Source organism: Empidonax traillii, unplaced genomic scaffold (genome assembly GCF_003031625.1).
Source record: "Empidonax traillii isolate 1590-97213 ecotype Southwest subspecies unplaced genomic scaffold, ASM303162v1 scaffold308:size980311, whole genome shotgun sequence".
NCBI classification, from domain to species: domain Eukaryota; kingdom Metazoa; phylum Chordata; class Aves; order Passeriformes; family Tyrannidae; genus Empidonax; species Empidonax traillii.
This window is the reverse complement of record NW_020955501.1, coordinates 577727-593739: the sequence shown is the minus strand read 5'-3', so window position 1 is coordinate 593739 and position 16013 is coordinate 577727. Positions and strand designations below refer to the sequence as shown.

Below are 16013 nucleotides of genomic sequence, written 5' to 3'. Positions count from 1 at the left end.
AGAATTCAACTACTCAGAATTAGTTTGGCTGGATTAAGAATAAAAAGATCAGTTCCAAAACCTTTCAAGTCACTCAACAAATGCTCAGCACACAGGTGCACTTCAGGCTGGTGTATTGTAGCTGCATCCAAAAGTATAAAAAGTGCAGTGACCACCACCTTATCAAAAACAGTGGGAGGCCTTCCCTCCCCTTCAAAAATTTCAACCAAACTATGAAAAGGAATTTACTGAGAAAGAACTGGGACTCCTAGTATTTGTTACATAAAATTATCCAACTTTCATGGCTTTACTTTGTTTATCATTAAAATTACTACAATAGTTTTAAATAAAAATGGTGTCTGTTTTGTAGCTGGAGTGGGATGTTACTTTGGCAAGGCTTATCAGTAATTATAAACATATCAAGTGATCGCTGTCAAATTTTTTTCCACTTTGTTGGGTTTCTATGACTGAACAACACCTGAGTTTCTATGATTTTTTCTACTAGAGAATGAGAAGTCCTGGGAACAGATTACTGGACATACAGTTTGATATTACAAAAAGAAAATATAATTGCAGGCTACAGAGGCACACACTCAGCCCTTTTTCATCTTAGATCCGGTGAGTGTGTGGTCTCAGGGTGAGATTATTCACAGTCCCATATCTGTTGGAAAGCTTTTCTTTTTGGTGGCTTAGTTTTCCATCAGATCAAGGAGCTGAACCACCTCAGTAGGAAACTGCAGTATTGTTGGAGCTGGTGTCTGCAAAAAAACAAAACAAAACAAAACAAAAAAACCCCAACCTATATAAATAAAAAAAAAATATTAGTTCTCAGCTGGCTCAGTGAGCTCCCTGCATGGCTCATTACTCACCTGCATAAGTGCCAATGGCATTGCAGCAGCCCCAGCTTAGTCCACTGAGCAGCAGTTCCACCCAGGCTCATTTTCAGATCAGATTCAGCCCAGTAAAGAATTATTACAATTTTTTTTTTTTTTTCTGACTGGTTACAGCTTACAGGCTCTGAACACAATTCAACACACAAAATACAGGAAAGCATCACTGTTCGACTGCTGCACCTGTAAAACACCTTTTTTTTTTTAACTTCCAGGAAAGGTCTGTCGTAACTGTTTTCTGCAGACAAATAATAAAAATTCTGCTCATTGTTCCTGTGAAGTTAGACCTTGGCTCCAAAGACTTGCTGTTCCTTGCTGCGTTTTCACAGCACTTACCACAGTTTTCACTGCACTACTCTGTCATTCCATTATTTCTTTCCCTGAAGTTGCGTGGTATCTGTAGTGCCACATAATGCCTCGCTTCTCTGTTGCCAGCACAGGGGATGATGACTCGTGCAGGGCAGAAGGCAAGTTCTATTGTGAATCTGTGCAATCTCCTTCCACTGGGAAGGAAATACAAAACTTTTCAGCATCCCCCTTTGCCAGCAGGTCAAGGACGGACACTGAGGGTACTTGCTAAGTGGGAGAGCTTCCATTATGCAAAAGAAAAGAATGCTGAGGAAAAAAATCTTTGCCACTAGTAAAAAAAAAAAAAAAAAAAAAAAAAAAAAAAAAAAAAAAAAAAAAAAAAAAAAAAAAAAAAAAAAAAAAAAAAAGAGGTGAGAACTAAGAAGGTTGCATGAATACGAGAATATTTTACTGCAGAATCAAAAGGAGTTATTTTCAGCCACTCAATGGGAATGTGAAGAAGTAACTGAGCATCAGTTGTTTTGATTTTCCTTTCAGGTGGGTGAAATGAAGTAAATACCACTTCACATGAGATCTTTATGAAAATAAGCAAAACTCCATCTTGGTTGCTATGATGTGAATTTATGGTAGTTTAATATTTGTTTTGGTCTGGAATTAAATTCCTCTTAGTCCAGATTGCTTTAATCAGTGTGAGGGCAGTTCTGCAGTTTGGTAGAATAGAAGTTTTATAGGGTAAGACCACATATATGTGCTCTGGGCTATGGTACAGGACTGTGTGAGGGGCACTGAGGGAGTGAGATCTCCTGGGATTGTTCTGGGAAGGGGCATTGGCTGAGCACACCCTGTCTGCCTGGAGCAGGAATCTGATACTCTGATTTTCTTTAATAAGTGCCCCTCACAGTCCCATTTTTCACCCTCAGTTCTCACTCTGCAGAGCAGTAGCACAGAATGGAATACTGAGTTCGATCTTTATTTCTTCCTCTTGTCTTCCAAATTTCATAAATTTCCTCTTGCTTGCCCTCAATCTTAATTTTCTGGGCTCCCAGCCTGGATTCCCAATTATTTTCTGATAACTCCTATAGGTCAATACTACAAGTTCAATGTCATCTCTAAATTTAAGATTATATATAGGCTGTTCTCCTCCGTGATTCTTCCTGTTCATCCTGTTGCTAAAAACAAGAGTTGGACCTGCAATTGGAAGAAAAACCATAATGGCACTGACCTAAAATAAGGAGGGAAAAGAAAGTGCCAGAACTATGATAGGATTCACTTGCTGAGTGTCTGAGAGAAACATTTATTCAGTCACTGGAGAAGAAAATGAAGAGGTACCGGAAAGCAACATTTGCTAAGGACCTCTCAGATTTAGACTAGAGCGAACACAATACATCAGCTATTCCTAAGACAGATGTCAAAGGAGCACAAAAGATGACTGGAACTGCCACAATAATTCCCTAGGCTCCAGATGAGATTTTGATAGTGCTTGTTGGTAAGAAAAAGATAAAACAAGTGTGAGAATGGGTAGTTTCTCTGACAAACGGATCGAACTGGCAGCAAAGCTCTGCAGCCAGTCAAAGACCATGCCCACGGAGCTGAGGGAATGGCGCAGTGTCACCACACTTGTGAAGACTAGGAGAGCTGCTCTTCTCAGGTGGAAAATAAAAATGAGAATGTACTTACTAGGAAAAAAAAATAATAAAAAAAAAAGTCCTGTGACACCAATTAACATCCTGCAATCCTCTCTGTTCTTGGGGAGGAACTTTTCTTCATCCCTTGATCTTCACTGTCTCTCGGCAACTCTCCAGACAGAAGTTGTAGGCCATAAAGACCTAAGGTATGGTAGAGCTTTTTACCTGAGAAATGATGGCATGACCTACTGCCACAGCCAAAATCCTCCCAGGTCTGTGAACGCTCCCCCTGCACCCAAAGGCAGTGACCATCAGGACATCTCTGTGAAGGATCTTCAGTTTGGAATTCGCTGTTGCCCATTTAGGCTGCCAAAGCTCGGATTTGTTAGCACTGCAAATCTGCTGCCAAATTCATCGTTCTTTTCTGAAGCTGCTGAAAGGAGAAGAGTTGAAAAGAATCTCTTCATGAACCCATCCTTTTTGTTATTATTGATGCAATTTGATTATTTGACGAGAACCTATAATGCAAACCAAGACATTCTGAGCACCAAGACTATAAATACTATAACAAAGGTCTGCTATATATAGTCTTCTCCACTTACAAGCATTTCTCTTTTTCCAGGGTCTGATCCAAACCACATGCATAATTCTGATAGGAATAGATGAAAGGAGCATATGACTGCATAGAAATAGAAAGAAAACAAACAAATAAATAAATGCTTCAACAGTGATTATTGTACCATTACTCTGATCTATTGCTGGTGAGATAAAGAGGCTAAATAAAAAGGCAAGAAAAGACACAGTTGATGCTGATACATGTGTTTTAAACTACTGCAGCTGAAACAGCAGGGAACATTTTTAGCAGCATCCAAAATTGTGACAGGACAAAGGGGGAGAAAAAGGTAACAGCAGCAGTAAACACCTGTGTGAGGATCACAGATCTTAAGTATTTACTGTACTTAGCATCACACAAATGAATAATTAACAAAAGCAAAGAGAAAGGAGCACTGAGATACCACTCAAAATACCAGCCTGATGGATAGCACTTGGGAAATACCACCTTAATTGTCAAGGGAATTCATAGTGATACTTGCTTCATACTTCTTCTAAGCTGAAATTGGATCCATTAAATCCAGTCTGAATTCTGGACCTCAAGAAGTTTGGGGATTTCAAAAGAGAGCAAATTATCTTTATTGAACAAAAGCTTCCAAAGCTACTGACTGCTGTGAGTTGTTCTTAACTATGGAGGCTTTGCACATCTCAGAACACACTGAAAAGCTGCCTTAGCCTCCTGGTCCCTTCACTCAAAACGCCACAGCAGCAGGAAGATTATTTTTCCATGGACCTGAGCAACAGTTATTCTCAAATAAACAGGCAGTTAGAGGTTCAAACATCTTCTACTGGCTCCCTACACAGATCTACAAGGCAGGACTGTGACTGTACAAGGCACAGAGTAGGCAAAAGAAACGCTTCAGATGGAAACCTTCGCCTCAGCTGGAGGTCAAATTCCACACAGAAAAAAAAGAGCTTAAAAGACTAAAGAGTAGGATTGTGTCTGATTCTCTGGGTGTTCATATCAAGTTAGCTCAGAAGTTCAGAGGAATCCGTTTATTTTGACTCTTTCAATTTTCACATCCCATCAGTAACAGAAGGGACCAGCCAAGAGTTCCTTTCACCATTTTCATCACCACCACTACCCACTATGTTCACAGGAAGGAGCTTAAAATAAGCCCCAAAGACTTTAAGGGGCAAAGAGGAATGAAATATTTCTCAGATCTGCACCATCTGCCAAAAAAATCCCTGTTTTTTCATCACAAGTGGTTTGTTGCATTGTTAACGCAGGTACCGAAAATATTTTCTTTAATAGTTTATTGACATGGCTTATAACAGCAAGAAATACAAAACCATCTTTATGGCATCTTCTTACAAAGAGCTTTTTATGTTCCTTTATTCATGTTACTGTTTGGAGAGGCTTAGATAGCTTATTAATTGTAACATCAGGGGATGGGATCTACTCAGTCTCTAAGAAAATTTTAATCACAGAGTTGTTTTCATTATATCTTTATTTTTTTCCCCTTACCCTGCTCTTCTTTTTTGCTCTTACAGGGCTCTAAGCTGTTCATGTCATCCAGTGATCAGGGCAATCAGGATGGCACGTTCCAATTTCTAACTCAGACACTACTCATTAGTTATTTTAATGTGGCAAAATGCACATTCTGATCTGAGAAGAGGGGCAGATGCTGCACAAACAGCAAGTAAAACAGATCCTGCCCTGAACAACCTGTATTCCGAGTGGACAAGACAGTTTAAAAAAGAAAGAAAAAGCAGGGAACAGGAGTGATTTTTCAAAGGTTACAGAAAACCAATGGGTGCCCTGACTCCTAAATCACCAACATGAACCACCACATTCCCCTGCTTTCATAAAGACGAGAACTCTTAACAAGGCAAAATGATTGCATTTTCTGTAAAAGGATAATGATACCTGACTTTAAAAAAAAATGGGACAGAAAATAATGCTTTATAAGGTCATTTAAAAAAAAATAAACTAGTACTATTAGAACACCATTCCAGGCTATCAGTCATTTTCCTATTTCAAAGCCTATCAAATAGAGGTGTTTCTGCCTCCACAAAATATCAAAAGGTACGTAATCCTCAGTTTTGTTGGAGAAGCCAATGTTCACAGATAGCTTTTCTGAGGAGATTTTGTTTATTTTTAAAAACACAGAGCATGCTGTCAGGGCTGTAGTACAGGCTGGCTCAGTGGAAAGCCATTAAAACCACTTTACTGGGCAGATGGTGTCAAAGAGTCAGAAGTATATAACAGAATCCCACTGTGCACAAGTGTTCAGTATGCAAGAAATCATCTCGTATCAGACAACTGCTGCAGGGGACACAGTCAACCACAAAGGATAGAGCAGAGCCCAGCTAAAGTCATGATAGGCTTGTAACTGTTTGCCCAATAATATGGAAAAATACATGGAAAAAGAGAACCTTAACTGATAAACCAGAGGGGAACCAGGGGAGATCTATGCAGAGCACCACACCAAGCTTTAAAAAGCAATACACCTGCTTTTATTGTTATATTCACTGAAGGTGTAACCACTCTCTGTCATTAAGAAGGACAGAACAACTCAGAGAGGCTAAAATAAGATTTGAAAAGTGCCCACTCAGTTTTGGACCCCCATCTTTCACACCATGTTTGCTGAGCAGTTGGCATTTCAGTAGGATTTCTGCAAATGGGTACAAAGAAACTCAGAGACATCTGGAAACAGCAACCTTGCCACAACAGTTTAGAAGATTTCAGTCCTGTTTCAGATGTGCACTAGCACACCAGTAGATTATAAGACACTCCTTTTGCATATGTTCCTTTTCCATTCTCTTCTACAGAAGGTAGGCCAGGTTTTTCTAGTGTTTTCATTTGGCTGTTTAATTCTGTAGGTGAGCATAACACCTCAAAAAGTACCTAACTCGGAGTTAAACAGATCCTAAACAGAATAGAAAAAATGGTTTTAAGGGGGACAGATTAGTGAAAACTCTGAAAGTAGTCATCCTGAGCTGCCTGAAGTGTAACCAAGGGTGGTAAAAAACTTCCAGAGTGTGTGTGCTCCTCCTTCCTCTGCTGGGCAGAATCGGGGCTGCTCAGTTCTGCCCCAAGCCCTGACCACACAAAGATACTCTTCTTCAGCTGAAGAGCTACACACTTGTGAACTTGAGCAAACCAGATCCTATTTTTATTTCTGAAAACAAGGTAAGGATGACAGGAGTGTGGCTGCAGGTACAGGGTGTTTTTACAGACTTATCACACTGGGAAGTTCTGCAGAGCTGAATAGTTCCTTCAACAGTAGCTCGAAACACAATCTACAGGAACGACATCAAGACATCCTTTATGCCAAGAGAAGCCAGCAATACACCCTGTTTGGGAAGGTGGTAGTAGGAAAGCAAAGAGTAAAGTAGGAAGTTAAATATAGGAACATAGACAAGGAAACGACCTACCCAGTGTGTACCACCAAATTAAAATTAACCAAGCAAGGCTGATTACATGAAGATGGAGATGCAAAACTCTGAAGGATGAATACAGGTGTTTCAACTACAGGCACATGCAAATCACCACTATTTTCTTTCCTTGAAGATGAGTAGAATGAGTCACCATGGCTCAGCAGAAAATGGAGGATACAATTATGTGCTAATCCAGAATCTTTGATAAGTGAGTGGTTTGAAGATTAAGTGGTATTGTTTCCTTTCCTGTACTGTGGATTGGATTAATATTCAGAGACACTACTGACCAGTTACCTCTGCCAACTTTGGGTTCCCCCTCTTGCACAATGAATTTACATAATGTATACTGAAGACATAAATCTACACTTTTAAAAATATCAATAAAAACCAAGTGACGCTGAAGGCCAACAAAATTCAAGGTTCTGAGGCCATTTAGCAACAGATGAGACTAAACTCTCTGACTTGGAGGATTTTTTTTTTTTAGCATCTGTGTGATTATCTGGACATCTGCCTTGCTCCTCAGCAAGAGCTCTGCAGACTGTCTGCTCAACAGTCTGCCTATCTTGAAAGCAAATAGATCAAAAGGCATGTAGAGCATCCTGGTTCAGCCAGAGAGGACACTTCTCCTGTTGCTCCTTAGTCTATCTTGTAGAGCTGTAAACCCAAAAGCCTGAAGAGCATGTTGACATCTTTCCACGCTTCTGCTCAGGGTGCTCGTTATTATTACCCCTGCTGCTTTCTTATGCATAACTAGATAACTCATTTATTTTGTTCTTTTTTTATAGGATCTACAGTATTCATATTCCTTTTCACATTTTACAATCCACTGGCCATTTTCAGATGTGGTTCTGCTCTGCTTGCTAACCATTACCGCAGCAAATCAACACCTCACCCAAAACATCTTACCAGTGCCGTGACAAAAGTCCTCATTCGCAAACAAAAACCCAAATAGCTAAACAAACCGAATCAATCCAAAGCAACTTTAAAACCAGAGCTAGATGGGCCTACGAGAAAGTGACTACAGGAGGAGGGAACAGGCCTTTTATTTTGTGAATTTGGGAAAACGTGGCATCAACATTGGCAAATCCACTACTGACCCTTTATTCCTTATCTGTACAAGAACCGAAACTGTGCGTTGTGCTCAGCAACTTTCAGGGGGACAGTTGCCTGCAATACAGAAAACTCCCTACAGAAAACTTTCTGGAAACCTTGATTTAAAAAAAAAAAAAAAAACAAAAACAAAACCACACAAACAACAGTAACAAAAAACCAAACAAACCTCAAGAGTGAGGGTGTAAGAACAAACAAACATCTTTGTGAGTACACAGGAAGCCTTTTAGGAAGTTAATTGACCCTACAGTGCAGATGCCATTGACTGGCAGGCTACTTCTGTGTTGCTTCACTGAACCACTGTTGATTTAAGTGAACCTGTGCTGCAGTGGATTAGGAACACTCACACCAGCAGCAACTGTGTCTGAAGTACTGAGGCAACACTTAAATTGCTCCAGTTAGTCTCACTGCAGTGTTTTTTTTTCTCAGCCCTTTTAAGGGAAAGGGCCATCTAACTTTTTGAAAGACATCCAGACCATCTTAGGCAGTGTCCCGGTTTTGGTATTGTCACAAAGGCCTTTGTTTACAAGCAAACACAAATTGGGGATGCGCTCTGAAAGCAGCCTTGTTACTTCCATTTCCTCCCCTTGGTTTTTTCTAGCTTGCACGCATAAGGTTTCTGGCACTGGTTTCACAACACTGCTCAGATGTTCTATGAATCACCACTCGTGTGTGGGTTACAGGCTGAAAAAAAAAAAACACTCCAGAAAACTCCGTCTACACCCTGAATTAAAGCCCACTAAAGGCAGTGGCACCCCATGCACTGACTGTAATGGGCTCTGCGTCACCCCCACTGAGGATCAATAGATGGCCAGAACACCTCATTTCACAGAGCTGGAGGTTGTATCATCATCCTCTGGGCAGGGCAAGTTCGAGTCACACCACTGAAGTAGAAAGTGGAAGTTTGCACAGACACCACACAGGTTGTTTTTTGGAAGATGAAGAGTTTCAGTGCCTTATTAGCTCTGGGGGGGGCCATCAGGCTGACACCTGACACTGGAATTAAGTCTATTCAATGAAAGCAGAAACCAAGCACTTGAAGAAGCCGATCCTCATCTTACAGTTAAATGTCCCCCCCACGGAGGGGGGTGAAGTAGCCTAACACCCTCTAATATGTACTTTACAACCATAATAATTATTGTCATCCGCATGTCTCGGAACTGTTTAAAATCCACTTCATTTTGAACTGCCCTTAATAAGGCAGCAGGCAATATTACAAAGACTGGTGAAAATCAAGTAATTTAATGCAACACTTTATAAACCAAACCTGTGATGAATCTCAGCTGCCTCTTGGGCTTCTCTGCATATCAATCTGTCTGGAGTCATGTTTATGTAGCCCAGGACCTGTGATAGAGCGCCACCAGACCTGGCATCCACAACCACCTCAGGAGGTTGATTTAATGTGAATGCAGCATGAAAAATCAGATTATCTTTTGATTCTCTCTTTTATTAAATAAAACTGATCTTTATTGAATAAAGCTGCTTTTATTAATGTCTAAAACACTGGTTGGTGTCACAGAGCCTGCCAGTCCTATGGAACTAATAAAAGAAAAAACAGAAGTAAAAAATAAGAACATTACAGGGAAATATTAGAAACCAAATCACATTACGCCAGTATTGCAGCTGACAAATAAAACGCGGGCCTAGCTGCAGAATTTTTTAGTTTAGTCTGAATTTATTACTTTTACTGAAAGAAATGAGGCTTTTCCCACGAGTGCACTGTGGCAAGAAACACCATGAGCAAAAAAGTTCAGGCTAGTTTTCCCTTCCCTTGTATAATGTCTCAAACGACTCTGAGTTCAATGCAGCTGGGACAAAGCACCAAAACTTTGGTTTTAAGGGAACAGCTTGAAGCTTGAGCTAGAAAGATTAAATTTCTTTTGGGGGTTTTATGAAAACTTTCTGCGTTTCTGCACATAAGCAAAGCTTGCAAGGAAACCTCTCAGTGATCACACCTGTAGTTTATGCTCATCTGAAAGCAGCATGCAGTATTTTCCATACATATCAACTGCACAGTTGGAGCAACAGATGCCTGTGATGAGTCTGTCCACAATATCAGCACTGTTACTTTGAGAAACAGAATGTGCCCCTCCTCATCACAGTCAAAACTTGTCAACATGAACTGAAATTCAACCCTGAACTCCTGTCTAGTCACCACCAAGAAGGTGGTGCAACTCACAAAGATATAATACACTAAAATCACAAGTGAAGTGCAATGTGAACAGAATGACATATTCTGATAAGAAGTATCATCATGGAATCAGTAAAACTGAAAAAAAAAAAAAAAACAAAACAAACAACTTGTCCGTAATGAGACCAAAAAAAGTCTCAAAGATTCAATGGAAATCAAGAGGGTTCAAAGAATGCTGCAACTTGGATAACTCCAATGGAAACAGAAGAAATAGCATTTTAAAGCCAAATAGCCAAATATTTGTCTCCTACAATGTAACCAAAAGTAAACACTTGGGGGATGATTTATTTGCTTCCCCACACTCACTTTCCTTTAGTAGCAGGGCATTGTCATCACTGTACATGTGTTATCCACACCTTTACCTATGGGAACACTCGGGGGATACAAGGAAATCCTTCCTAACACAGTTGCCAATCTTCCATTTTTATAAAATTGAGAGAAAAAGAAAATCAAACCAGCAGCTCAGCGGCCTGAGATGTCATTAGAGAGTGACCTGCAGGAAGATTGCAGCCCTGGGTGACAGAGAAGAACACAAAAAGCTCAGCAGAACACAGGCAGAAAAAAAAAATCACTAAATATTCACTTATTTTGTTACTGTCAACTGAGACCTGAAATTTGAAATTAGATTGATTTTTATCTGACAACAAACATTTGTAATAAAAAAGGCTCCTCAATCTTTAGGCTCACAACATATATCCTAAAATTGTTTGGCATCCTACAGGAGATGCTGGTTTCCTTCTAGACTTAAGCCAAGCATGGAACCTGGAGTTCAAGTGAAGTATTGAAGTTTTTATTCTACTCCAGTAAAACTGATGGGTTTCCCCTTAAACAAGGCAACAGCATGTCCACAGTACTAGTGCCTGCTCTATCAGTCAGTGTTTTCATTATCATCACCTGGACTTGGTTATTTTTTTAACTGAAGACTTCTGAAGAATTTCTTTTTGCACTGATATCAAACAGCAAAATGCCAAAGGGACTGAGGGCGAGCACTGCCTCCCTGGGACTGGCTCAAGAAAACTTCTAGTTGAAGGCAAAGATGTGAAATGCACCTGCCCCCATAACTACAGTTAAGAGACCCTTGTAATCTCTGCCCTTACACACACATACACAATTAGACTGGCAGCATATTAAAACACGTGGATTTTATCATCGCTGACAAATTGTTCTGGTTAGAACTGTAAGCTCGTTGTTGAAAACAACATTTCGTGTCTCAGGCTGGAGCTCTGCATTTACAAGATAAAAGCAAAGCAAAACCACAACAGCGTTCTCAAATCTTCAGCATTATTACCTGAAAGATTTGGAAACTGTGCAGTAAAAGGTGTGTTGCCATGGATCTGAGTAATCAGCAACAGCCCCATACACAATAGACAGCTGATTGCTGTTGCATGTTAAAAGCTTTTGTATCTCTTCAGGAAAACTTTGTCATCATGTCATAAATGAGAGAGTTTTTCTATTAGCAACAGAAAGGCATCAAAGAAACAAAGTAATCATGCCTAATTTTTTAAATTTTTTTTGTGTGTGTTTATCTTATTATGTGGAGCAGGGTGGGAATCAACCTTTTTACCCTGTCAAGTTGATACAGTAAATCTCTGGAACACTGTGGTCTTTCCTAAGGCACAGCAGTGCAGATGGAATCTGCTGCCAAAGAAAAAACAGACAGTTGCATTGAAGACAGATATCTGTATTAGTGAACAGCAGACTCCTGACAGTCACACAGCAGTAGTACCTTGGATATCTGAAATGCAAAGTAAAATAGCACAGCTAACACCAGGAATTCTGGTGGGATCTCATGTGTCTGGTTTCATAGGATCACAGAACTCCTTAGGTTGGAAAAGCCCTCCGAGTTCATTGAGTCCAACTGTTCCTCCAGCACTGCCAAGCCCACCACTAGCCCATGGCCCCAGGCACCACATCTCCACTCCTTTTTAATTCCTCCAGGGATGGTGACTCCACCACTGCCCTGGGCAGCCTGTTCTAGTGCTTGGCAACCATATGGTGAAGCAATTTTTCCTAATATCTGCCCTAAACCTCCCCTGGCACAACTTGTTTCAAGACATATCATATTTAATGAGACTTCACAAGCATAATACACAGAAAAATCTTCTCAGTTTTTATAGCATTTTCTATCATATCCACCTAAGAGACTTTCTTTCCAAGTCCAGTTTTCTGCCCCCCTTTCAAAAGAAATGTAACATTTAAGAATAAAATCACATATTAACATTATAACTGCTGAGTTGGCAAGAAAAGAAACACTGTACTCTCTAAGACTGAAATGCCACTTATACCCCAATCCTAAAGTGAGCTTCAGTCTCAGTCAAACACTATGTTAATGCAATGTTAAAGCAGCAAAGTGAAACACAGGAAAAAATAGAGGTGGTGAAGAAGTTAATATTCTTACTGTACTGTTAGCCTATCCAAAGTACTGATATTGCTTGTAATAAAATACCTAATTTACAAGCTAGCTGGGAAATCAAAAGCTACTGGTGTGCAATGACAATGAGCAATCTCTTGAAAAGCCTCTGACTTCTAATCCCTGCTGCTAATGCATTTCCAATTGCATCTTCAGAACAGTCCTTCTGTGGGCACTGCATTTAGGGAACATTTGAGAAGACTTATAATTTTGTTCCACTCTTTCTTTACCTCTTCTAAAGAAAAAAAGGAGGAGAAGTGAATTTGGTACAGGGAACCACAATAGATGTACACAGCTGTGTAGCTTGCCTTCTGTCAGTAAATTCAGTTCTGGATACAAACTAATTAGTAAAAATAACTCAATAACAAGGAAAAGTGCTGACCTCTGGAAGTCTAAGAAGGTGTTAAGAATAACTAATACTTTTTCTTAATAGAGATGTCTCTAAGAAGGACTCTTTATCAGCATGTTTGCAAAAATCACAGAGTAAATGCTTATGCTGTTATTCCTCTCTGAAGACTAAACCACGTGAGAACTTCAATTTTGTTTTGCTGCCAAGATATAGCTGCTGATGCACGATATCTGCTCAGTAGAAATGTGTATTTCTCCTAATTGGTATTCCACGGGGATTATCAGAATCACCTAAATTAAGTATGGCAAGAATGCATTCACTTTTTGGCTGAGGCCATCGATGAAAACTTTTAAGTTCAGAGGAAGCTTTAAGTGCACACAAAAATATGTGCATTGTCCATGGGCTGCTTTTCTGATTCTCACTGCAAACACGCTCGAGGGCAACAAGAAGGCATCACTGAGCTGTCTAAGTCATGCTGTCAGGACATCCAAACTCTATTTAGCATGCAGAATGTCAGACACCTGCTTCAGGATCCCATCAGAGCTTTTAAACGTTTCAGTAAGTAGGTATTTCTCTGGTCCAGTAAAACACTGCCAGCCAGCCTGAGAGACAGGATTTTTAATTTGAAAAACGACACAGAAGATAAGAGTGGAGCAGCCAACTCCACCAGCATGTACCTCTGGAGACTTCAAATTCCCAGATAACCCTTTGTAATCCAAAGATGAGTTACCAGCTAAGCTCAGCAGCAGCATCTACTACATGATCAAAAGTACAACAGGGAGGTAAAAAATGCCTCAGTAAATGGGCAGACTGTTTGTCACAGTCGACCAAGAAAAAAACCCTGCCACTCAGGATTTCCCATCGCATCATCTGTGGTTTTGACTAGCACATGACTCCCCCCAAGTCTTTCAGCCATGGATCGTGGGTATCAACACTCAAGGCATTGCAGACGGGGGACACAGGCTGGGTATGCAAAATAAGAAACAAGATGCAGTGAAAGAGGGAGAAGAGACTGAGACTTACCTTTGGAAAAAACTGCTGCCAGGCTCAAGAGGAGAGGTGACAACAGATGCCCCATATTGCTAATCCCAGAAGCACACATCCTAGGGTTTGTGGAGCAGTTAGGGCTCAGTTTCACACACTTTGTAATCAAAATAAAAATCGGAGAGGCTGGAGAGGCTACATTTTCAGAAAAGGTCGTCTGGAAAGCGCAAAAGGCATTTCCTTCGGAGAGACGACTTACTTCTTCAGCTTTAACCCTCCCCCTCCCTCCCTCCCTTCTTCAAAACAATGATGCTGCGAAAGAAAACCCCTCTCAGTAAATAAATAGGAATCAGTTCTGATTAAAATCTCAGTCCGGAGCCTGAGTAACCCCCTGCCCCAGCACCTCCCACCCCGAGCCGGCAGGGCCAGGGCTGGGCAGGGGCTGTGCGGCTCCTCGGGAAGGACCGCTCCCGCTCCTGCCCCGCCGCCGGGATGCGCTTCACAGAGCCAGCGCCCGCATCCCGGCGGAAAAAACCACGTCGGCTCCCCGGGCGTCACCAAAGTTTTCCTTCAGATGATGCTAATCAGCCCTGAAATCATCCAGAGGCGCGGAGGCAGGGTTTGGTGGTGTTGCGCGCTTTTTTTGCTTGCTTGCTTTTCTTTCTTTCTTTCCTCTTTTTTTTTTTTTTTTTTTTTTTTCAAGTTCTCCTCATTGACTTGTTTGACTCCCCGCGGGCGAGGGAGGGGGCGAGCGCGGCTCCCCCGAGAAGATCATCGCCCCCGATGCTCCGACAGCCCCCGGGGCCGGCGGCGGCCGGCGGGCACCTCCCGCCCCAGCCGGTGCCCGCCTCCTCCGGCCCCGGCACATCCTCCGCCGCCGCTCACGGGGACACGGAACCTGCGCCAGGAGACGCCGAGGGAAGGAAAAAAAAATAACAAAAAAGGAAAAAAAAAAAAAGAAAAAGAAGGGAAACAAATAAATAAATAAGCGCCGAGCCAAGCCCCGCCTCACCCCGAGCGGCCCGGCAGCCCCAATCCCCGGGCGGCGGGCGCGGAGCGAGGGAGGAGCGGGGCGGGGCGGGGATGCCCGGACCGGCCCCTTCCCTTCCCGACCCCTTCGCTCTCTCCTTTCGATCTCCCCCGCGCTCCCAGGGGCCGGTGCCCGGCGCTGGTTCGTCCTCCAGGGCAGGACAGAGGCGGTTGCGAGGGTGCGGGCGGGGAGCGCATCCCTGCGGGGCCGGTCCCTGGGGACGCAGCTGCAGTTCCAGCAGCAGCATCCCCCGAGCTGCTCGCAGGGATGCCCAAGGGCTGGCACAAGCCTCGCCGCTGCCGGCACCCCAACGAACCGTGTCCCTCCGGGCTGCCCGAAGGCGATGCACATCGGCATGTGTGCGCCGCTGCACATGGCGAGGGTTTGGCTCCTTCCCTCATCCCGATTTATCGCGTGTTCGGCTCTCCCCGTGCCGCTGGAACAGCCCTGAGCCAAACCAAGCGAGGCGCAACCGGAATGAGGAAATAATGCGAAGGCTGAGCGGTGAAATGCTTCCTACATATTGCAAAAACAGCAGGGAAAACGCCTGCATTTGGTCTAAAAAGTGTTCATATGTGCTGGGGGAAAATAACCAACTTCAGGTTTTCCATTACAGAGGGTATCAATACTAACCCAACCATTTGGTCAAGCTTAATGACAAGATTTATACTATCCTTGGCGGATAGAATCACAGAAAAATGCAATTTACCACAGCCCAAACAAACCAAAACAAAACAAGTAGCTACAAGAACTTACAGTAATGTCATTTCTTCATGGAGCACATGTTTGGGAGCAATAACAACATTCACTTGTATATTAACATCCACAATGCTGAAGCTGTAAAACAGTCTATACAAATAAACTTTGAACAATTTCTGTTTGCCAACACTGAGAAATACACAATCAACCGTCCAGTGAGAAGAGGCTACAGGTGGTGAATTTGTTTTAGAAGTTCATGTCAGTATTAGAGGGATTAACAGTCCCAGAGAGGTTCCCCAGACCTGAAATGCAGCACATCTCTAGAACTGCCATTATATCTGAGGTATAAATGTACCATCTCAGAACATCCACTACCTGAAAGGAGATAAAGAAGGGTTATTGGCATAAACTGTGGCCAAAACCTTGCAGTATTGTCCAGCT

The 16013-nt window shown here is 42.1% G+C and overlaps 1 protein-coding gene across 1 annotated transcript in view; it reads right to left on the bottom strand.

The window, feature by feature from the left end:
* Positions 1-14515, bottom strand: part of LOC114061036 (transmembrane protein 132D-like) — a 226833-nt gene extending 212318 nt beyond the window's left edge. The window contains exon 1 of the mRNA XM_027891042.1: positions 13883-14515. Coding sequence (XP_027746843.1) covers positions 13883-13961 — 79 coding nt within the window. The 5' untranslated portion in view covers positions 13962-14515. The remainder of the gene's footprint in view (positions 1-13882) is intronic.
* Positions 14516-16013: the final 1498 nt, after the last annotated feature.